The 22,238-nt window shown below is 46.0% G+C and overlaps 5 protein-coding genes across 5 annotated transcripts; all 5 read right to left on the minus strand.

Moving 5' to 3' along the window:
• Positions 1-43: 43 nt before the first annotated feature.
• Positions 44-895, minus strand: HOO65_030449 (uncharacterized protein; the record flags this gene model as incomplete). The annotated part of the gene is made up of 1 exon (XM_071000417.1): positions 44-895. One exon carries the CDS (start codon positions 893-895, stop codon positions 44-46), a length of 852 nt encoding a protein of 283 aa, XP_070860128.1.
• Positions 896-1,888: 993 nt separating this feature from the next.
• HOO65_030450 (uncharacterized protein) lies at positions 1,889-2,944 on the minus strand (the record flags this gene model as incomplete). The annotated part of the gene is made up of 1 exon (XM_071000418.1): positions 1,889-2,944. The coding sequence occupies one exon, from the start codon at positions 2,942-2,944 to the stop codon at positions 1,889-1,891; it is 1,056 nt and encodes a 351-aa protein (XP_070860129.1).
• Positions 2,945-11,010: 8,066 nt separating this feature from the next.
• Positions 11,011-12,141, minus strand: HOO65_030451 (uncharacterized protein; the record flags this gene model as incomplete). Its single annotated transcript, XM_071000419.1, has 1 exon — positions 11,011-12,141. One exon carries the CDS (start codon positions 12,139-12,141, stop codon positions 11,011-11,013), a length of 1,131 nt encoding a protein of 376 aa, XP_070860130.1.
• A 4,759-nt stretch (positions 12,142-16,900) lies between these two features.
• On the minus strand, positions 16,901-17,683 carry HOO65_030452 (uncharacterized protein; the record flags this gene model as incomplete). Its single annotated transcript, XM_071000420.1, has 1 exon — positions 16,901-17,683. The coding sequence occupies one exon, from the start codon at positions 17,681-17,683 to the stop codon at positions 16,901-16,903; it is 783 nt and encodes a 260-aa protein (XP_070860131.1).
• Positions 17,684-19,143: 1,460 nt separating this feature from the next.
• On the minus strand, positions 19,144-19,968 carry HOO65_030453 (uncharacterized protein; the record flags this gene model as incomplete). The annotated part of the gene is made up of 1 exon (XM_071000421.1): positions 19,144-19,968. One exon carries the CDS (start codon positions 19,966-19,968, stop codon positions 19,144-19,146), a length of 825 nt encoding a protein of 274 aa, XP_070860132.1.
• Positions 19,969-22,238: the final 2,270 nt, after the last annotated feature.

Here is a 22,238-nt window from a genome sequence, read left to right on the forward strand (position 1 = left end):
CTGTGATGCGTATTAAAGTAGACTTGCAATCAAGCTTTCAACATTATGCAGCGGTCTCATCGCTTTTTGGTCCGCTTTCTAAACGAGTCGTCGAACTAGCAATCATGGCAGTTTCTGCAGCCTTGGCGATAGCGTCAAAGTTCTCCTTGATATTAATCTCGAGAAGGTCCTTCTCAATAGAATTCGTGCTGTCGTCTTCAACATAATCTCCCGAAACTGGCTGTTGGAACGAGAACATCAAGTATTCGACATCAAGAGGCGTGTTTCCAGGATTCCGAGGTAAGCGCTTCTGTTTTTTGACGTCGATTCTGTTTATCTGCGCTTCAGGCTTCATTTTGGCAGCAGCTTGAAAGTAGCGAGTCTTCGAAAAGTCTTCCCAGCCTTCCTGTTCGGGGGTTACGTGAAAGTCGTCTGGGCCAAGGCCATTCTTTTGGCGATAGTCTCTGACCATGATGCCGACATCCCAGTCGTCAGCATCCATGGCGATCCACTGTATTTTGTCGACGGAAATTCCGGCCCTCAAGCACAGGGCTGTATAAACGTCTTCGATTTTCAAAGTGCGTTTACTGCGACGTTCGCGACCCAAGTTGTCTTCATATATAGTCACGGCCTGATTCTGGGTGTCAACATAAAGATGGACAGTCGGATCTAAGCTGCTGGGGCTGTAGCGACCAGTAAAGACTTTGAAGACATTTTGATCTGTCCATAAAGAATAGCCACGATCTGTGAAGTAGCCTATACTCGAGAGATCCGTAGACATGGGGGTCCCGGTATTTTGAGTAGACCCAAGGCCAGGAGTCTGGGTAGGCTGGGCCTTGTCAGCCGAGCTAGGCTTGTTGCCGCCCCTAAAACATGACAACGACAGGCAAAATGGTATCCAAGAGGAGGGCCGCATTTTGAATGATATGGCGGGGTAGCAAAAGGATGGCAGAAGCAGAAGTAGTGTACAGGAAGAACAGCGATGGAAAACTTGACTACTGATACACAGTCGACTGGGTGCTACAGGTGTATTTATTACCATATTTCTGCTTTGGTCCATTTTACACGGAAATCACCAGATACGAGCATGGACCAGTTGTTGGCTCTCTCGGAAGCCTTGCTCAGTATGTTTTCCCTCTTTCTATAAATGCAAAACGAAAAGCGGGATTCTGGTCGAAGAACAGCGCTTCTCGTTGTCAGACTCTAGCAAGACGGCAAATGAGCATAAACAGATCAACGTAGAAGCGTATGTCCAAAGCACAGGGCATGAGAAAAACAGCATGTAGAGTTAGTTACACTAAATGCAGTGTAGTGGATGCATGAAATAAGCATGGAGGAACATCACGATGCATGTGTGTGTGTAAGTTGAGCTGGTATAATTTCCAGGTTTCTTACGGTATGGTATGAACGCTTTGGCCAGGCCTTTTGCATGAATGTGCTAGAATAAGCCTGGCTAGAGTTTCTATCGGCACTCACAGGTCCAAAGGGACAATATATAGCATATTGCAACTTAAGAAAGAAAGGGATAGTCGTACCCACGACGAGTATTCATCCAAAGACCCAGGCTAGCCACTCAGCTCCTAGGGTGTCCAAGATTATTGTAGCTGTCTTCCTTCATGTCTTCTACTGCTAGATAGATTTATAGACATACTCAAGCTGGAAATACTAGGTATGAATAACGTCACAAAACTCGTGAGACGCATGATTAAATATGCGTTTAAGCGCCCAGTAGCAACGGTACTGTCCAGAAATGGTTTATTACTTGAAAAGTAGTTGTCCATAATGATAGCAGCATGGCAATCTATAAGACGTGCCATTCCCAAAGTACAAAGAAAAAGAAAAGAAAAACGTGCTACTAGCACCAAGCAATACCGCCCTCGTATCTCGTAAAATGCTGGGAAAGCAGTTTCTAATCAGTACTTTCAGTAGACTCCAGGCTGGGCCCCAGGGGGGCCTTTGAAGCGACCCCTGAGCCGTCGCCTGGGCCAGCCTCCAAGAACGCGTTTGGATCAGCCTCCGAGGCACCCTCTGTAGTCTCCGGGAAAGTCTTTGGATCAGCCTCCGAGGCACCCTCTGTAGTCTCCGGGAAAGTCTTTGGATCAGCCTCCGAGGCACCCTCTGTAGTCTCCGGGAAAGCCTTTGGATCAGCCTCCGAGGCATCCTCTGTAGTCTCCAAGAAAGCCTTTGGATCAACCTCCGAGGCATCCTCTGCAGCCTCTACAGCAGCATTAAAACTGGCCTTAGTATTCAGGTCCACAGGAGGCTCCTCAGTAGGATCCAGCGTGGTGCTCTCATCTTCCAGGGCCTGTTGCTTTAACGAGAACATGATGCACTCGGCAATGACAGCTGGATATATAGTGTGCTTAATGTCACGCTCCTGTCTCGTGATGATAATCTCATCGATTTCCGCGTCAGGGATCATCTGCACTGCAGACTCATAGAAGCGATTTTCAGAAAATGTACCCCAGTCGGTATGGCCAAGGGTAACCCCGATGTCGTTCTTGCCAACGCCAGGCATCTGACGATAGTCCTGGATAGTGGCCACTGTGAGCGGGTCGTCAATGTCCATGGCAATCCACTGCATGCTGTCGTACTGTATTTTCTGTCGATAGCAAAGGGCTTTGTAGATCTCGAATAAGTTCAAGCTTAATTCATTGGAATCCTCGCGGTGCAGATTGTTTCTATAGATAGTTATGGCCTGGTTGTGGACGTCAAGGAAAACATGGAGGACTGGGTACAGGGTGTCCTGGGTTAGGCCGTAGCGCGAAGTGTAGACCCTGGCCACCCCTTGCCGCTCAACCACCGCATAACCATGGCTCATCAAGTATTGTGGGTCGGAGGGGTTAGTGAGCGGGTAGTTCTCGATTTCAGCAGTATCAGAAGGGGCAGAAGGGACAGAAGGGGGGCTGCTGCTCTTGAAGCATGATAATGACAGGCAAAGAGACTCCACTAAGGGAAACCGCATGTTGAATAATAGGCAGAACAGCCAGAACGACGGTATAAAGAAGGTAAAGGGAGGATTGTAACCGCAAATCCAACAGTGAGTTCATGGCAGCACGCAAAGCGGCATAGACGTATTTATTGCTCTGTGTCTACTCTGCTGCCTACTTCCATGTAGCTCTGTCTTTTTTACAGATTTGCCATCCGGCAGCCAGAAGAGGCATTCACCTTTCCCCAAAATCTATATCCTGTGTGTGTGATAAGAGGCAGACCAATAGCCATGGCTTTTGAGACCAGCAGCTGGCCCATGCTCATCCATATAACAGTTGTGGAAATAGAATAGCCAAGACAATCTTTCTGCTTTCGCTATAGGAGGAGTCTTGGAAGCTTTGGTCGGGCCTTTTGTAGCACTGTCAGACCAGAGCACGCAATGCATTAGTGGAATACAAATGGTCGATGCTTGATAGAGCGCTGATACGAACTGAACTTCTGTATTGCAAGGTTCATTAATACACGGACTGTCGGAACAATCTACAACATTTCATCCAACACGGACTATAGATTATCGCGCGGTTTTCGTGGCACTCTATGGTGCAGACCGATGGCCTCTTTATCGACTCTCTACTACCAGGCCAGCCTCAGTCTACCAATAATGATATATCATCCATATCATCCCATCAGACGCTTCACAGATTGGGTTGAAAATACTTTCCAGTTCAACCGCTTTTTTGCAAGGGCCGCTGAAAGATACAGAGGATATAATGGGCAGAGCTGTCGCTGAGCAAATTCTCTTTCTTCGTTTTCAAACACACGTGCTTTCTTCAGAACCTACATGTGACAGTGGCTTGCTGTTATCCGAAGGCCCGGTTCTGGATGTGAGCCAAACCTGTGATCGTGTGATGAACATCACGATAAGTCCCCGTAATCCAACAGCAGGCTATCAGTCCCAACCTATAACGGGCCGGTCTCTATAATACTTATCAAGCATAAAGCGACCAGAAGTCACCACATGATAGAACAGGCAGATAAAATCCCTCATCTCTAAAGCTAGTGTCACAAGGAGGAACCGACCGTGAGCAAGGACCCAACTAGTGCACAGCATCATCATAGATTCCTAGGCTCTGTAACCCCAATAGCACTGTAATTTGAAAGGTTCGACACACTACAGGCGGCATTGACAATGTGAAAATACTTTTTGCTCAAGTATCCCTTTATGTATGTGTTGGGTGTGACTCAACTAGGCTAATCTCCAGAGAGAACTAGACATATCGTGGTGTAACAAACAATGGTGTTTTAGGACAGCTAGACCTCTACGTCAAGAGCCAACGTCTCTTTATGCTTCTTATTACAACAAAGTTTGTATAATTCACACAGTAACTTGGGGGGGGCAACCTGTACGGAGAGCTGTATCCAACATGCTGGATCCAGTGCGGACCACATCAGTGACAATGTACTGTGTCTACTCTCGTCCTGTCTTAGTTTGGCTACCTGGTAATCAAACGATAAAAGGCAAAAATGGTCCCCCCTGCAGCTGACAGATAAGCATATTGCCGCGTTGTCTAGATGTCTCCCCACAGCATTAGTCTTTCTTCTAATAGTGTGACGTATATGACAAGCGAGCGACGCACTCTTATCAACCCTCTGAATTAAATTCGCAATAGAAACACCACAATCTATCTAATCAATTAAAATTAATCACTATACTATTCTCTGTTGACCTCAATTGTCTCCTGACAGGTCCTTACATTATGTCCGGTCTTTCTGCAAATACTACACTGCCGAACCTTTGCCCCTTGTGACCTTCCGCGACTACCTCTTGAGGATTCAGCTGCTACCTGTGCATCAATATCTATCTGATCAATTGATTGTAATGCTTCCCCTATAGTCACGGGCCCTTCTTTTTGCATCCTAGTCCTTTTTCCCCTCCGGCGCCGCCCTACTCTCTTATCCTCTTGTTCAAGTTGTCGAACCATTTCCTGTAGTAAGACCATCTCATACATACTAACAGTTGTTGCCCCCTCAAAATGCTTCACAGCTTCAATTATTGACTCGGGGGAGCTGCTCTTATGATTTCCAATCCTTCTTTGCAGATAATTAGAATGCGATTGGGCCTCTAGCACTGTCTTTGGGGTCCTTGCAGTCCAAGGGGTCGATGGTATCGTGACCTTTGTGGGAGGCGTCGGAGTCTGTAACTGAACATCAAGCTTCGAGATGACATTTTCTGGGTCAAAGGGAGCAAGCCCAGTTCCTCTAAAACCTCCCTTGATATTGCTTTCTGTAATGGCAGCTTGGTGAGCGGTGTGAAGGGCAGGAAAGAACTCGGTCTTGCAAATGTGGGTTATAGAGCATCTGATCAAATGCTCTATTTGTTGACTCGACGGAGTGGTGACTTTCGTGACCATCAAGGATCAAGAGGCGATAGCGACTGTTCGTTCGCTTAGCTGTGGCCCGATCAAAGTGCTTTAGCCACTGAAGACCCAGCTTGTTATTAGTCCATCCATCTTCGCTCAATGCAATAACCTAATCACCGGGGAGGTCGCATCCTTGGTACCAATTGGCAAGGTGATCTTTGCCTGCACCAATGATAAACGGCGGGATCGACTGACCGTCCGCATTAATTCCCTCGATCACAGTAATCCATTCGCGGTTTCTAGGCTGTACTTGCTTTGGTTTTTCTCGCCTGTGGGAGCTTGTAACGACTGTTCCAGGCTCAATCAAGCCCATCATAAAGCCAGTCTCATCAAAGTTCCAGATATCATCTAATGGGACGCAGAGAGTTCGCCATATCTTCCACATATGATAGTCGTGAGGGAAACCCTCGCGAATCTAGGTCAAGAATGAATTTGACTAATATCTCCTCTTCCTGATTAGATAGTAACCGTGATTTCGGGACAGAATCACGTTGCGATTGAATGCCGCCCTTACGGCGACGTAGCCTAGGCTCGGGGACATTATACACCTTTGCAGCGCGCCGGATACTTAACTTTTGATCATTTTGAACGGCCTGGAGGGCAAGAAGGGTCCTGGCTTTAGTTGAGGGTTCTGGCATTATTGGTGGTTGAGAAATATCTGATAGAAAAGAATCTATGATGTGAGAGGGAAAAGTGCGTCGGTCACTGATCTGCGTCGCTCGCTTATCATATACGTTATCCAGCGGAAGAAGATGGATAATAATGCTCTTTTTACCTCGATCTGATTCCCGAAGCAGTGGTGAACTAGATTGCGTTCGTACCGGTGTCTTTGTAGCGGCGATTTATTGATCTGAAGAGTGCCCAAAAGACGTTTTCTCGTTCATTGGTCAGTTCGATCTAAGAAACACCATGGACATCATATGGTAAGGTTATGCCTGCTGACTATCTTGATAACAATTGGGCAACCTGTCATTTGCTTTCTAGTCTCTTGCAATTGACCTCGCAGTCAGGTAAATCTCTCTAGCTGCTCAAAGAATGATTGAAGCTGTAAACTATGATTGTGATGAGGTCGCATGATTGACCCTGATGTTCAAGACTTGCTGATTTATCCTCTACATATACTTCTATCCAACAGCGCAGTCTTTGTAGTCAGGGACATGGCAGACTGTAAACTGGAGCGCAGACAGGCGCCTGATTTCTAGTATTGCGCTTGTCGTGTGTCCTACGCTTCATCTAGAATATCTAGCACCCAGTAAGAGGAGTAGTTTGTGGGCTACATTGTAGCTACTTGTGGGTTTATGTAGTCGCTTTTAGCGAAGCTTAGCAGAAGGAGAGTCAACTTGGCTTGCCAAAAGGAAACGGCCAGTGAAGTTGACTATGGCTCTCATCATGTCCCCAAGTATCCCAGGAGTCACTCTACGTCACCAGCAGGCTGTCGCAAGAAACCCGTAGCAATGGAAGTTTGGCTGAACCACATTTCCCCCTTAGCTAGCGCTGACACTCAGCTGCACCAAAATTGGTGCAAGTAAGTCCGTCAAAACAAAGGGGAGCCCAGCACCCCCTAAGCATGCATAGTAGGCATATTTTGTAGGCCTGTCTGGGGTACGCCTCATATATAGGTAGAAAGCAAGGTGTTCTTGAGACATGCTTGGCTATAGGCCGTGATATCGACCAGATAGGCGAAGATATCCATTCTTTTCGGGATCCCAATACTCTTGTAGCTGAACAGATGATGGTAGGATCTACATTTACAACTTTCTGCCAGTACAATGCATTATATTACATCCTGCTAGCTTGTCTACATAATGAAACTACTGATTGGGGAAATAGATGACTTGCAAAGATCTTGGCTTATAGCAGAGGTCATAGAGATGTTTGGTATGATATAGAGAGCCAAACGGTATCCATCAAGTTTGGAGCCCAGATGTGAGCATGTACAAGAGGCAACTGTGTAAGATATGACCCAGTATATTACATCTCCCTAATCTCAGACATACTCCTGCGCCGAGTAACTACGGAGGCGACCTATAAACATCGCAAAGAAGGAACCCTCAGTTTCAGTGTAGGGATTTGCTGCAGTAGTAATCCCCAAATAAACGTTGTGTGTTTCTTTCTAGTTGTCGCCCAGCCAGTAGGTTACAGACGTGGTGCAACGGGCTAGTGACGTTGAAATGCCCAAGGTGCCGATCCGGCCAATGTGTCAGTTTCGACGTTTTCCCCTGGGGGACTTGCTTCTTAATAAGTTGAGACTATGGACAGAAGGCCCTTATCACTGCGGCCATCTTTATCACGCCACTTGATTGTTGTGTGTAAAAAGGTACCACATTACGGATCCCCGGTGCTAGCTCTAGAGGGCTGTCAATGTATTCGAATGTAGGAACCTTGAGACCTATAGATATAAAAGCGTGTGATAAAAGATCTGACGGCGCGATTCTTCGGATCAAGAAGCCTGTCTTAGAACTGAGGGTTGATCCATCACAACGGGATGACCCATTATAGCGAATAACCATGGCACTGGCGGGCTTTAGGCTGGTACTCAAAGACATAGCTATGGCTATTTATACATACAGATGGCCGCCTATTCATCATATCACGAAAAAAACGGCGGCTGACCATACAGGAACTTACAGCTTAGCTACAGCGCAAGGCCAAACTTTTGGCTGGACACCAATATATGTAGAGTCTTGGGCCAGACCACTGCTCAACATTGCTCAGCATAAAAGTCCCCAACTCTGTAATTAGTATCTTAAGCAAAAGGCACTGCAAGTCAGTCGAAGTCCTGAAGGACATGGAGGATAGAATAATGCTAATGCAAGGAGTTGAAGATGTGAAGCCCTGGAGCACATCTTTGCACTTAGTGTAAGCATACGAGTCGTGCGCTTCTATGATGCTCGGGACAAGATTAGATGCTGTGATAACAAGCATACAGAGTACCCAAGCCATGGCCACCGAGTTAGTAGGGCTTTTTGTGAGAGGTGGTTGTAGCAGCAGTGATTTTAGTATAGTTCAAACAAGGTGGACAGATTCGGTGTCAGTAACCTAAGTCAGGGTTACCAAGATTGCTGACCCTGATCCAGTTCGTCCAAACGTTAGGGTTAGTATCAGATAGTGATGGATATATAAGCCAGCTGAGATCCGCTCCTCGGGCTAGACTTAGATAGATAGGTCATCAACAATCACTCTTTCTCCTTCTTCTTCTTCTTCATACGACATTGAGTACGTCCTCCTAATAGTTACTGTTAGGTAGCCCCTCCCGCATTAGAGCGGTGTCCAATAAGAAAAAATTCACATGTCTAATAATTTCGTAATAAATAGAATGCAGAAGGAAACATACGTGTAGGAAATCACGGCAGCGTAGAAGGTGTAGGAACAGCCCTATACACTGGTTATGCCGAGCATTTCTCTGCTGCGCTGCTTTGAATGCGAGTTTCTACTTTGAGGTTTTTCCTTCTTAATTTCTCGCATGCTGTAACTAATAGAAAAAATAACAATAAATACAAGTCCGTGACGCTGCTTAGGTTCTCAGACAGAAAACAACAGATAATCAGCAGACCCAACCCACGAACCGCCCGCTGGTGATCCGTGCTAGCTCGTAGGCTTCCATCCAGCCACAGTCCACGAAGAGTTAGTTGATCAAGGTTTTGCCATCAATTTTCGCCTGTCTAGGGCAAGGAATACGGACGGGATGGGATCATGGACGAGATAAGCGCTAGAAATCGGACTAATGGCATGCAAGTTCACAGATACAGGTGTCCTGCCTTGTAGAAACTGCGAGAGTATTTGAAGGTTCCACTTGGAATTGCTTCCGATTTTAATCGGCTTGGATGGCTAGTAAAGCACGAATACCCAAGCGCAGCCAAGCCGACCCTATAATTAGCGAAGCTCAGGCTCCAAAACAGTTAATGGGTCGGGATTCAACAGCGGGGGCGGGATTCAGCAGCGGGAGCGGGTGTGCTGCACATTGCCCAGCAAAGGTCTTCCCTCGCTGTCAGCTGAGCTGCACTCTAGAACGATGATGAACCCTATAGCTATAATAGAACTCAAACTATGGTTCTGGGGGGGGTTTCTATTCTCTTTTTTTTTTGGGGGAGGAGATTCATTTTCTTTTCCAGCCAAGGCCAAGGGAAATCCAAATAGCCCAATAAGAAAGGGTGAATTTTGTGAAGTTACTCTTTTTTTTTTCTTTTTCTTTTCTTTTTTTTTCATCTTTTTTTTCATCTTTTTTTTCATCTTTTTTTTCATCTTTTTTTTCATCTTTTTTTTCATTACAGCAGTCTTACTTGGTTGGTTCTCTTTGCACCCCTCTGGAATAGAGCCTTTTTTATAGGCCTCACAAAAACCACGAGTCGTAATTACTGGCTTGCCTAAGCCGAGAGACCCTGTCGTTAAAGCTGAAGCCAGGGAGAAATCAGAGAACCAGCCCTATTATTATAGAACCTTGAAACATCGGGTTTAGGGCTACTAGGCTGATCTGATGCTAGTAAAATTTAGGCCTACTTAATGAATGGCCTGCCTTTTCAGTAATACATCTAGCACACTACATAGCACGTTTTAAGCCAAAGAAGGGAGCACACTCAGGATCTTCGGCATATAGAACCATAGCCAAAATAAGCGATATGTCTACTAACGACTTAATCTGCTCGCTGTCTAGACGGACCGCTACTCTGGGTCATGTTGATACGACCAAAAATAGACACAGGAACAGGGTCCTAACATCCTGACATTCACTGTTTGGTTGGTCTCTTCGCCAGGGGAATAGGGATGATCAGAACGTCTCGGGCTCCAAAACAGCCTATATCCGACTGCCTGGCTTCTCGTAGTTTTCGGGACTCTCGGGATCTCTCGCAAAAAATATGCCTGCAACGGAGATCACCTATTCCCCTATTTGGTACGTGCTCTTCATAGACCCAGCTGAATCGCCCAAGGGATAAATGGATCAAAGCCTATGGAGCAGAATAACGACAACTAGCCTTAGGCTGGCTGAGCTATGTGAAGGGCTGGCCGTTTGGTTCGGTAGAAGCCTCTGTTCGGGCGTGGATAGGGCCTGTGAATGGCCACAGCGTGGGCTGGAGAGACAACTTACATTTGGGGATCATGGGGGCTACGTTGCAAGGAGCTTTGTAAACCAAGCAATGTACAGGATGCAGGCGCCAAGAACTACTCATCTCGGGCAAAACAACCGGAATAAACAAGCTCAAGATGGAAAACCTTGAGGCGCTGCAAAATTCGCCCTCTAGGCAACGCTTCCGGCACTCTCCAAGTCCGATTTTGTTGCCTCTCGCGCTGTGTGTCCAGTAGGCCTGAAACACAAGCTTTTTGTCGAGCATGGATGGAGACATAAACACCTGAACAACAGTGATAAAGGGACTCGGGAGATTGGCAGCTTCAGGGCTAATATGTGTGGTTAGTCGTGTGTTGATCGACTTTTATAGCTGGACATTAACCGTATAAGCGCCAGGTTCTGGTTTCCTCCTCTTGTAATCTTCCAATGCTAGGCTACGTCATGATACTCCAATGTGAATGGATCTCGGGTTTATATGATTTGGAAGTAAGGGTGGTTCATTAAAGTGATCTATTTCAATCTATAAAGGATATCGTTTTATACGTAAAGGTCTTGCTCAGAAATTCATAGTCTGGATTTGCTATCGCGCCTCTTTGAGTGAGCACGTCAGAGAAACTTTCAAGAGGATGGCATAGCAGACTCTGAGGGAAACTCAAAGTCATCCTCCGAGCCAGATTCCTTCAGGTTAGTCATTTCGGAGTCATCGGGGGACAAGCCAGAGTCTGCTGCCATAGCATCCAAAACAGTCTTGAAGTCAGCTCCTGAAACATCTTCAGCAGATTTTATAGCAGCTTTTAGGTTGTCCTCAGCGGCAAGTTCAGCAGCATGCTGATCGATAGGATCAATAGCGATGTTCTTATCCTCCGGCACTGACTGCTTGAAGGAGAACATCATGACTTCGACAACCGCGGACGGATGGCCGGGTCTCTGGATCTCCCGTTTCTGTTGCTCGATAGTGATTTTATCGATTTCGAGCCAAGAAATCATTTGGACTGCATGGTCGTAGTAGAAAATGCTGGTAAACATTTTCCAGTCTTCGTGGCTTGGGGTGACTTCGATCTTTCTATCAGAGCCAAGGCGATTACTCTTACGGTAGTTTCTGATGAATTTGCGGGTAGTCGGGTCATTGACATCCATGTTAACCAACTCCATAGTCTTGTAATGTATGCTCTTTTGAAAACAAAGAGCCCTAAATATTTGAAAGGGTGCTAAGTTGTTCTCACTGGCGCTTTCTTGGTCCAGGTTGTTACTGTAGATAGTAACGGCTTTGTGGTCTTTGTCCAGGTATGCGTGAAACACCGGTTTGAAGGCAGCGGGGTTGACGTACTGCTCGGGCACCGGCTTGGAGGCAGCGGGGTTGGCGTACTGCTCGGGCACCGGTTTGGAGGCAGTGGGGTTGACGTAGGGCCCGGACACCGGGTTGGAGGCAGCGGGGTTGCCATACCGTTCGGAATAGACCTTGATGCCACCGCCATCGAGATGCCAAGCGCCATAGCCGCGCTTCGATAGGTAGTAGGGATCATCGGGATTGGTGGGCTTGGGATCCGAGATAGCTGTGGGCTCAGTAGACATGGAAGCTAAGATGGATGTGGGCTCAACAGACGTGGAAGCCGAGATAGATGTGGGATCAACAGACATGGAAGCCGAGATAGATGCGGGCGCAACAAGCTCATCAGACTCATCATTTTCCATGTTATTTTTCAAACACGACCACGACAGGCAAAAACACATCATAGGAGAGAACTTCATGTTGGATGATGGGCGGTTGACACAAAGCACAAAGGGGGCAAGTAGAAAGTCCACGTAGTGAAGAACAAGAAATGATGGGGATAGAAAGACAGGAAGACATCAGATCACATGTAGGGTAGGTAGGCATCAGAGCGGTATTTATTGTTTCGCTTCTCATAGCCGTTAATTCACACTCCGCCATCATCTTCCACATTTTAGCCTTCTGTGTTGATTATTGAGAACGAGTGCGAAACCCACCTGGGGGCCTACTCGGGGACCACGGAAAACAACAAAATAGCTAGAGAATGCCGGGCACCAGATGATGGTCTTTGCCTTCCTGCAGCAACGTTCATGCGCCACGAGCGACACACGACGGCAGACGGAATAAAGTCAAGCCCTGGTAGGGCAGACTAAACGCTGCCTGAGGGTAGTCCTAGAAAACACAACGCACACGCATGTCATCGCTATTAGGGATAAGGGCCTTCAAAGCTTTGGCCAGACTTTTTGTCTCGCGAACAAAACGGAAGACGTAATGCTAGACTATGATTAGGCAATGCCTAGCTGAACACTACCTAGTAAGCAGCAGGGCACAAGACTAAGCTCAGGCAAGATAACAATGCAAAAACAACAAGACTCACACGTTTGTCCGTAGCAAGTTTGAGTTCACGGGCTAAGGGCTGGCTTTACGGCTCATAAGCTGCATTGACACATGTGACAAGCCGATTTCCGACAACATTCTAGGGGGAGCAATAAGAGTGTTGTAGAATTGCTTGTATTGATTGGTTTTTCTCTCTCCTCAGTCCACCCCTGAGTACTTCGACTATGAGATATTATACTTGGGTTTATGATTACGTGTCCTTTCCTCCATGTCTGCTTAGTCATGTTCTGACAAAGAGCAGCTCATCCCATGCAAGTCAAAAAAAGAAAAAAAATGCCGTTTTGATTTGTTTTATGTAAGTTAATTCTAGTAGCGATTGGCGGTTTAGTTCGTCTTTATTTATAGTGTGGTTGGTGTGCTGCTGACAAAAACTAGTAGCATTAGCACTGCTTTGGCCGCTAAAAGCATCACTGGTTAGTGGTTTGCAGCACGCTGACAGGCCCCACTATAGAACCCCCAAGTTGTCAGTTTCCAAGGTGGGGGGGGGGGGGGGGGGGTCCATGTGTCAAGTATAGATAGGAAGCCAGTCCGAGCCCAGGTGCTGACTAGTGACACTGACAGAGCCCTAGAAAGGACGAAAGGCGTTCGGGAGGTGGCTGATAAACTAGTACGGGTCAGCCTGCTTGTTTGGCTATCCATGAAGAGGCCAGCTCTCTTGACTACAGCCATGGCTATGGCTTTTGAATATCCCGTTATCCTAGAGTGTTCATTTCTACCAGGAGAGGAGGAGCCATCTAGTCACAACTAGAGTAGCCTGTGAGCCTGTGGCCCATAACTCCGAATGTGTCCATCGCTGTCTTCTCTGCCTTCTCTGCCAAGACCCAAATTATCATGTAGAGTAGAGAGACAGAAAAAAGCAAGGTATGCATAAAGTCCGCGCTAGCCGTGCGTTTGTGAAGCATATTGAAAGCATCTTGTTACTAGGCTGTGTCTACGATTGCCCCAAGAGCGCTCTAGTAGCTAGCTACTCATGTTCTCTTTAGCTCTGGCGAGGGGGCGTTCTAGCCGTCTCTGTAGACGCCCGTCTTGTTACTGCGGGCTACGGTAGCGTCAGACAAAGTCCATCTACCTGTGCTGAGAAATTAATGACAGCAAGGATGTTTGATGCCATCACTATCAACCCGATGATTGATCTGGGAGAAAGCTAGAAAATATTCAAATGATACTAAATCAAACTGGTGGCTGCTAGGCTGGATGTAGAGCGGTGAGTGGATGGCAGTTGACGGCATGTTTATGTATGTGCTGGCTTCCAGGCAAATATCGCGAAGCAAGCCTGAGTAAATCATGCAAGATACCTGGATGATTATCTAAAGCCTATGCTTGCCATCTTCATGTTATTCTCACCGTCATGCTCAGAAGGTCCATCAGAAAGATTGGCATCGGCTCTATCAGTCCCTGATGTTGATTCCTTATACGTGCATCACGATTTAAGTCCTATCTTCGTAGCAGCGGACTTTAGAAAGTTTCCTCTATTCTTCACTCTCAGCATCAACACTAAACTCCGCTTCAGGAGCGCGGCTCTTTTTCTTTGGGTAAGCTTTGATATCATCTCGGGTTCGTTCACATCCATCATCGCCCACTTCGTTGCCTCAAAGTCTCTCTTCTACATATATCGAATTTCTAGTAAGATTTGGTGCAGTTGCCAGGCTTCAAGGCGAATTTGCCTGATATCTGAGTTATCCTCAAAGATAGTAACTTTATGTTCAGTACCAATAGAGGACTAGAGGACGCGCTTTAAATCCTGGAGATAGCTGTCAGGGCAGGCTCTTATGCCACTACCAGCGAGCTCCCGCCACATGCAATCATGATCTAAACGACTCACCAAGTAGCAAAGATTAGCGGGATTCTTAAATTAAGGCTCGGGGATACATCAGGCACAATGGATCGGCTAGATCTAGTGTCGACAAAGCATGGGACCACAAGGTATCAGAGGAGATACCAAGACAAGGCCACTGAAATAAAAGTCTCGAAAACTTTAACAGCATGCAAATGCAGCTATTGATAGCAAAGAGCTAGTCAGTTTGTACACGGCCATGTGTAAACTGCCATCGTTTTCCTATTGCCGTCAACCCCACAGTTTCCCGGTCTTCAATCGTGCAGGTTAACATTGGGCTTCAGACTAGATTCTGAGTTGAGTATTCACATACCACAGAAAGACCTCATCACAACTTCCGGGAGATATGCTCCTAGTCTGTGGTGCTTGCTCTACTAAAGTCTTTATGGACCAGATGCAGATCCTCTCCACATTGCTAGCAAAATCAAGCTCAAGCTGTGCTAATCATACTGGGCTCACTACGTGTTAACGGGGCTTCGGCAGTACTCACCATGTCTCAAATAGCAAGCATCAATGTAGCAACAGAAACAGAGGACCCAACACCAATGTATATTAAGCGCCGTCCATTGCTCACTCCCAATGCAATCATCTCTAGAGTCTCTTTGAACAAAATATAGGGCCACACCCTCGAGTACCATGTCCCAACTATAATCAAGCCATGGTTCTCATTTTTCGATTGTTTTACTCGCTTTCGGCTGCTGTCAGTCTCTGCAGAAGAGCATTTGGATTGTTCTCAGTAGCTAACCAAGACATACCCTCATCAGCCAAGTCAACTATAGCACTACCCTCTCCCTGCTTGTGTGATGACATAACTAACCTAGCAATTGCAGACAAGTACTGGGGGTCCTCAATCTCATGATCCTATCTTCAAAGATCCTATCTATTAGTTCCAGCCCCCGAGCTCACATTAGTTACATCTTTGCAGTAGCGAGGTATGAAAATTACATTTCAACTTTAGTCTCATTCTCGAAGCCGCGGCAAAAAAAACTTGGATGATTCTTTTGAACTGCAGACTACTCTCGGCTGCCTGCTCCGCCGTTGATCCCGGCATAGTGTTCACCAAAGAATGCACAACATTCGACAGGCCACCGCCACAAACCTTTAGGTAGCCAGGGCCAGCATTACTAAATGATCTCTAAAGTTTCGGTGTTAACTGGAACAACGATCCTGCAGTTTCAAACTCGAAGATTACCAGAACCCCAAACTCCAATACCTAGGCAGTATTATTCTAGAGGACTTTAGTAAGCTATGCAACGTAGGTAGAACTAGCTATGTAGCCTATAAACCACAAGAACGACAGACCAAGTACACAAAACAAAATCATTCGAAAATAATGCTTCGACTTTAGAGACTTAAAAAGTCCAGAAAAAGCAGAAAGTCTAACGGTGGCAAGTAAAGAAACGGCCCGCTCCCACACAGAGCGGCATAGGGATATTTAGAGCGTCTGTTTTTGCTACTAGTTTCCACCCACCAACAATGCCGCGCCGCGGCCCCGTATCTGCATAGAAATTGGCACTTTGCGCCTCGTTTCTATACCCTACTCTAAGCAAAAACTAATATGGCTGCGGTCAAGAAGCACCGAATGCTAACTTATGCCCAGTCATATTAGATCCCGTACACTCAGCTAGAGCGCGCAGGGGACATTCCAGATGGAATCTACTCTTTGGCGGCCCAATTACTCTAGCTTTAAGCTCCGTTCAAGGACACTTACACACTCTAATCGGGTTACACTACGGCAACTCCAAAGTCCGACTGCCCAATCTTTTGCCGAAAGCCGTCCGATGACAAAATCCGGAGGAAAGCTTAGAAAATGCATATCCACGAGATAAGTCTTGATGCAAATCAACGCCCAGATTTCCATGGCAAATTTCTTATTCAATTAATAGTAGCTACGGGCAAACCCCAAGCCGCCTTGCTATAAAACGCAACAGTTAGATTTCCCCATTGTCCAAGGGCCCCGTGTAATAGAGATTGTTTGTGAGCACCCTTAAACCCTAAGCTAAGACAGAGCCAATCAAGAATGAAGTCTCAGTTCATGTTTGGGTCTTACAAAGAAGTGCATAACTCACAATGTGATCTTAGGCAAGTGCGCGTAAAATAGGCTTTGGTAAAATTAACCCTAACTATGCTCTACATAAATCACCAAGTTAAAACGATGAAATAATTACATTTGAGGTGTTTTTCATACTACAAACTCGTGAGAGGGGCAGGGCAGCTTTAGGGCTCGGAGGAGATCGATCTTTAGACTGCAGGCCCGCCCTTGAAGCAGTTTTTAGTCAAGCATCCTCTCAGACCCCTGTAATATCCTCAGAAGTAGTGCTCAGGGTATCATCATCTGTAGCAAGCTCCGCTTCATGCTCATAAATAGGCGGCATCACTGTATTCCCATTCATCCAGACTGGCTTTTTGTAGGAAAACATAATGATTTCGTCATAAGCCAATGGTTGGCATGGGTCACCAGTCTCGCGCTCCCGGCTCCTGATAAGAATTCTGTCGATTTCACCAGGCGCCATCGAGATTGCATCTTTGTAGTGCGGAGTATCTGAAAAGATATGCCATTCTGGCCGATCGGGAGTGATCCTGATTTTGTCCAAGGGGTGAAGTTCTTTGCCTTTGCGATAATCCTGGATGGCTTTGCGGGTAGCGCCTTCGTGGACGTCCATGACAGCCCATTCCATTATTGTGAAGTCTATCATCCATTGAATGCAAAGAGATTGAACTAATTCATGTAACTTTATGTTTTCGGCATTGATCTCGTCGTTGTGAAGTTTGTTTTTGTATATGGTGGTGACCTTTTCTTTAGCATCAATGGAAAGTTGAATAACCAGATTTCTCCCGTCCTGGATGTACAACTCGGACTCATCTATGATGCCAGTGCCATGGGAGTCTGACTTTTGGTATACATGGCTTGAAACCATGTAAGGGATAGCTGCGGATGTCTGGGGGGTAAAGGACTGACCAGCGTCTAGGCCATTTGCCTCAGCAGGCTGATAAGTGTCAACAGAGGTAGGTGTGCAGCCCCTAAAGCACGAGAAAGGGAGGCTAAAAGGCAGAAAAGAAGAGATCTTCATGCTGGACAACAAGCTCTTGGTGGGAGAAAGACAAGAGAGCAGTAGACAATGGGAGGTGATGATGAAAGGCTGTGAAATAGAAGAACTACGAAAGAGCATTGCAAGGGTATTTATATCTGCTAGATTCTACCATAGTATTAACAACCATCAACATCTTGACAGCAAAATCCATGTTTGGGCTAGAGGTTTATTCTATCAAACCACAAATGAGACGCAAAAGCACACCCAAAGCCTGCCGAGCGCCAGCCGTCGATCTAAGCTTAGTTGTGCATTAAACGATGTACATTAGATCGAGGTAGCTAGAAGCGCAGTTGTGTGAAGCCCGGATTCCTGGTTATAAGCACCGTGTTAGCGGAGTTGGTTCGAAAGCCGCTGTCCAAGTTACTCCGGCCCACTACCAGGCGGGAATGTATGAGTATGATTCGAAAGTCCAATTAGCCACGGCGAAACTAATGGATTTCCAGAGAGCATAGATCAAGGAAGAGACTGAGTAATGCGTAAATCAATCTATACACATGCCTAGTCCAGAAACAGAAACGTAACACATGATGCAAACCTCTATATATTGGATGCTGCGATCTATCAATCATTGGACTCGCTAGTTTCCTAAGCCACTTCAGCCAAACGCGCAGTGGTCTTTCTTCATTGGAATAGGTGACGTAGCTCTTTGCTAGAAAATGGTATTTCCAGATCCTATGGCATATACGCGTGCCCATAGCCACACCTTCGCAGTGTGCTGCATTGTCCATGTGTACACACAAGGCCTCTTCATGACCTGCATCTTTTAAAGCTCATGATGCCTATTTCAAGGTCTTGACTACGTAAGGGGCTACTTTTCAGTGGGACATGCTGCCGTAACGCTCGTATCCTGCCTCTTCGTTATATGATAACCTAGACAAAAGACACTAGAGTCATTCAGTCATTCCCAGGATGTATAAAGTTATTAATGTATCGGTAGTGATCCTGTCTTTTCCTGGACTAGCTTTTGTAGCTGAAAACTAGCTGTGTAACGAAAAACTGATCTATAAGCTGTTCCTCGACTAATAAATATAATATGCCAGCGATGGCATCAGCTCCTTGATATTTCTTTTTTCATTACAATGAAAGCATCACATTCCTAAGAGCGGTATTCTATCATTCTATTACCCCGAGCTATTCAGTCGACAAGAAAAAAACGACGAAAAAAACAAACCATGATACACAATGACGTCGCTTATACCCAAACTCGACTCAAGGCCTTGGAACTTGCATGCGGCATACACTCAGAAGACTAGCATCGCATTGTTACAAGACCCCTCCAAGCTCAAGCCTTTGTGCCAAGTCCTGAAGCTGGTAACCATCGGCATTAGCCTTTCTATTATCTTGAGAAGACTCCGAGATGGGCTCTCAAGTAGACATTGCAGTAGACGTTGAAAGAGCGCCCGCATCAGGCTTTTCTAATGTAGTCTCTGGATGCCATCCTATGAGTTTTCCACGTCGGCCTTTACCTCACTTTCTACAGCCTTATCGGAAGCACTCACGGTGTCCTCGGCCGCAACTTCAGTCGTGTCTGTATCAGTACTATCAACCGCCATATTCCCATCCTGTGGCACCTCCTTCTTATACGAGAACGAAAGGACTTCGGCAACAACAATATGGTATTTGCCATGAGTCTTCCAAAAGTCCTGTCTTCTGATAAGAATTTTGTCGATTTTAGCGCCAGGCATCATTTTGACCGCATCCTTGTAGTAGGAAGTCTCGGAGAAGGTGCCCCAGTCCGCATGATCAGGTGTGACTTTGATCTCATCGCTGCCTATGTCTTTATCTTTCCGATACTTTTGGATGACATCGCTGGTATCTTTGTCGTGAACAAACATATCAATCCACTTCGTTTCGTGGAAGTCCACCTTGCGGTAATGGCAAGCAAATTCTAGGATTTTATCGACATCGAGTTTGTTTTCGTGCGGAGGTTCAAGATGTAGATGGTTATTTTTGATAGTTAAGACTTTATTCACCCCGTCAATATAAAGTTCGAGCACGGAATCGAGATCTTTGTTATACTGTTTCGAATAGATAGCGCTGCCATCCTTACCAAAAACCCAATGGCTATAACCATGATCGACTAGAAATTTGGGATCAGTAGGATCTGTAGCTTTGGGTCTTGGAACAGCCGGAATAGCACCATACTCTTGAGAGTTCTCAGGTCCAGCGGGATCAGCAAGTTGAACGTCATTGCTTGAACTGGGTGTGCAGCCTTTAAAGCACGATGAGGAGAGACCTAGTGTGAGAAAAGAAAAAAGCCGCATTTTTAATGAGGCAAAGGAAAGACGGAAAAGATGAAGGAAATTTGGATGATGTGGTGATGGAGGGTCAAGAACTATTGATTGATACACAGGAAACCATAGAGGTATTTATTGTTTTTTCCGCCCCGTCCAGCCTTCACCAGCATATACTTTGATGATTATATTATGAAAAGGAAGGTCAAGTTTTGATTATAGATTTTTGCTTGCTCAAGACATAGACAAGTGAATAACCCATGAAGCACCAGATGTTGATCCATGCACGCACGTCTGAACGTCCTAATCTTATGCTTCAAAGACTAGCTGGTGAGGCATAACTAGGCTACCTGTGCTAAGAATCATTCCGTATTGACATAGAAATGAGGTTTTGCTGGAATCTTGCACTACAATTAGATCAGAATGTCAAGTATTGACTACAAAGCCCAGTGCGCGAGTTCCAAGTGTGACATCGAACAACAAAAGGCAGGGTAGGCTATTGTCGAGATCGAGACACGCCACGTCTATGGTTGTCTGGCAAAGCAGTCATATAATGCGATTCATCTGCATGCAGAATTAACCGACAAGCTCGCGTTATTTCTGCATAAACCAAATAGCGTCCTAGATGTGCGCTGCGGTACGACGCACGCCTACGCACGTAGACATGATCACGAACCCTGGGGAGGCCCTCGAAAGCTTTCGCAGGATTTTTATTATACGTATAATACGTGCCAAGTGCTGCACATAACAGTGCCTCATTTCCTTTGGCGCTTGTTTCAACGGATGCGGGTTTTACGGCGGCTCCTATCATTCTTACTTGGCATGTTAAAATACACATTAATTAGCCCTGCCTGCATGGACGCCATGTGTTGTACCATGACGGAATAAAAGCATATGTCCAGCATGATTTCGTGCTGTTGGTATATCGCATACACAATCTATAGCTTGTAGTTACTTGTGTTATCCCTATGCTGGCTTTTCTCATGTTTCCTTTGTGAGATGTAGCCAGCCTTTGTGACTTAAGATTGATGATAGGCCCGTGGGTATTTTCGGCTATTAGGCAATTACTACGTGGGCATCACATTTTGCTACACGGGCATCACTTATGTGGGTATCAGGTTTTATGCACTCTGATTGGCTGGAAATATTTCTGTTAATGCAGTGCATTCCACGCTCTGGAACTCTACCAGTACCTCTCTCGCTGGCCAATTCTATGGCTGATCCTTGCACAATGGAATATACAAAGGAAGGGATACTCGTCGTGTTGAAGACTTCACTCATTACCCTGACATATGATTTCTCTATCCTCTGTCCTCTGTTATTACTCTTAAGTACTATGAGGCCAGCTAGCCCCCACTCAGGAAATCGACCTCATGACAGCCAGTTCGAGATCGTGAACCAAGGAGGAGATAATGGCATATTTGGACTTCAGTAAAGTTGAGGATGACTGTACAGAGGCTGAGGTCGCCTGGGAGCTTGGGGATAATCCTCCCAGAACAGGAACATTGGGCGTAGCTGACATCTAGAGGAGGATAGATAGAGATGCTGATGAATAACAAGCCTTACATCTAATGGATAGAGAGGGAGATTGCATTGCATTTAGAGAATGAGGATCAAGTGGTTAGATTTGAATGGAAAGACAGCTAAAATAAACATTATACAGACAAAGGCTGTGAATTGGCCCTTCCAGAAGAAGAAATTCACAGCAGTTGTAGTGTTGCTACTTGTAAAGAATCCTTGAGATTTGGCTGGCTGTTAGTGCACAAGCTCCTCCATCGATTCATACCCTTCCCTATTTTTTCGCTTTGGGTTATTTCGATTCAGCGATTCAATCATCAAGTTTATTCTTGCATTGACTGCATCTAGCTGCGCTGTATCGGCTCCTGTCACCGTCTTCGTTCCTGAAAAGGGTTTTGGCGACTGGATTTCTTCTGCTGAGTCTTTTAATGAGGGTACTACCTTTTTTTCTAGTGCCTGCATCAGCTTAACTGTCGAGTGGTTCTTCTGCTGCCATCGAGACTGATGACTAGCCGTGGCTTTTGGTTATCTTGCCTTGCGAACAATCCTCGCACCTGTAATCTTCCGGCCTTGGGAGGGGTCTTATTTGGGTTGATTGCCCTCAACCTTCTGTCGCTAACATGCCCAAATCTTTTGTGCAAGTCGTCATACACCATGAAGCATGTGCTCGTGATGGAGTCGTCCTTTCTCATAACACTTTTGACAAAGTAAGGCTTTTATTACCAGCTTCTATGGCTACTGACCCAACCTTCGACGCCTCAATGCTTCTCCCGTCCGCCACT

This window comes from Ceratocystis lukuohia (assembly GCF_044167205.1).
Source record: "Ceratocystis lukuohia strain C4212 chromosome Unknown Supercontig3_pilon, whole genome shotgun sequence".
In the NCBI taxonomy this organism is placed as follows: Eukaryota; Fungi; Ascomycota; class Sordariomycetes; order Microascales; family Ceratocystidaceae; genus Ceratocystis; species Ceratocystis lukuohia.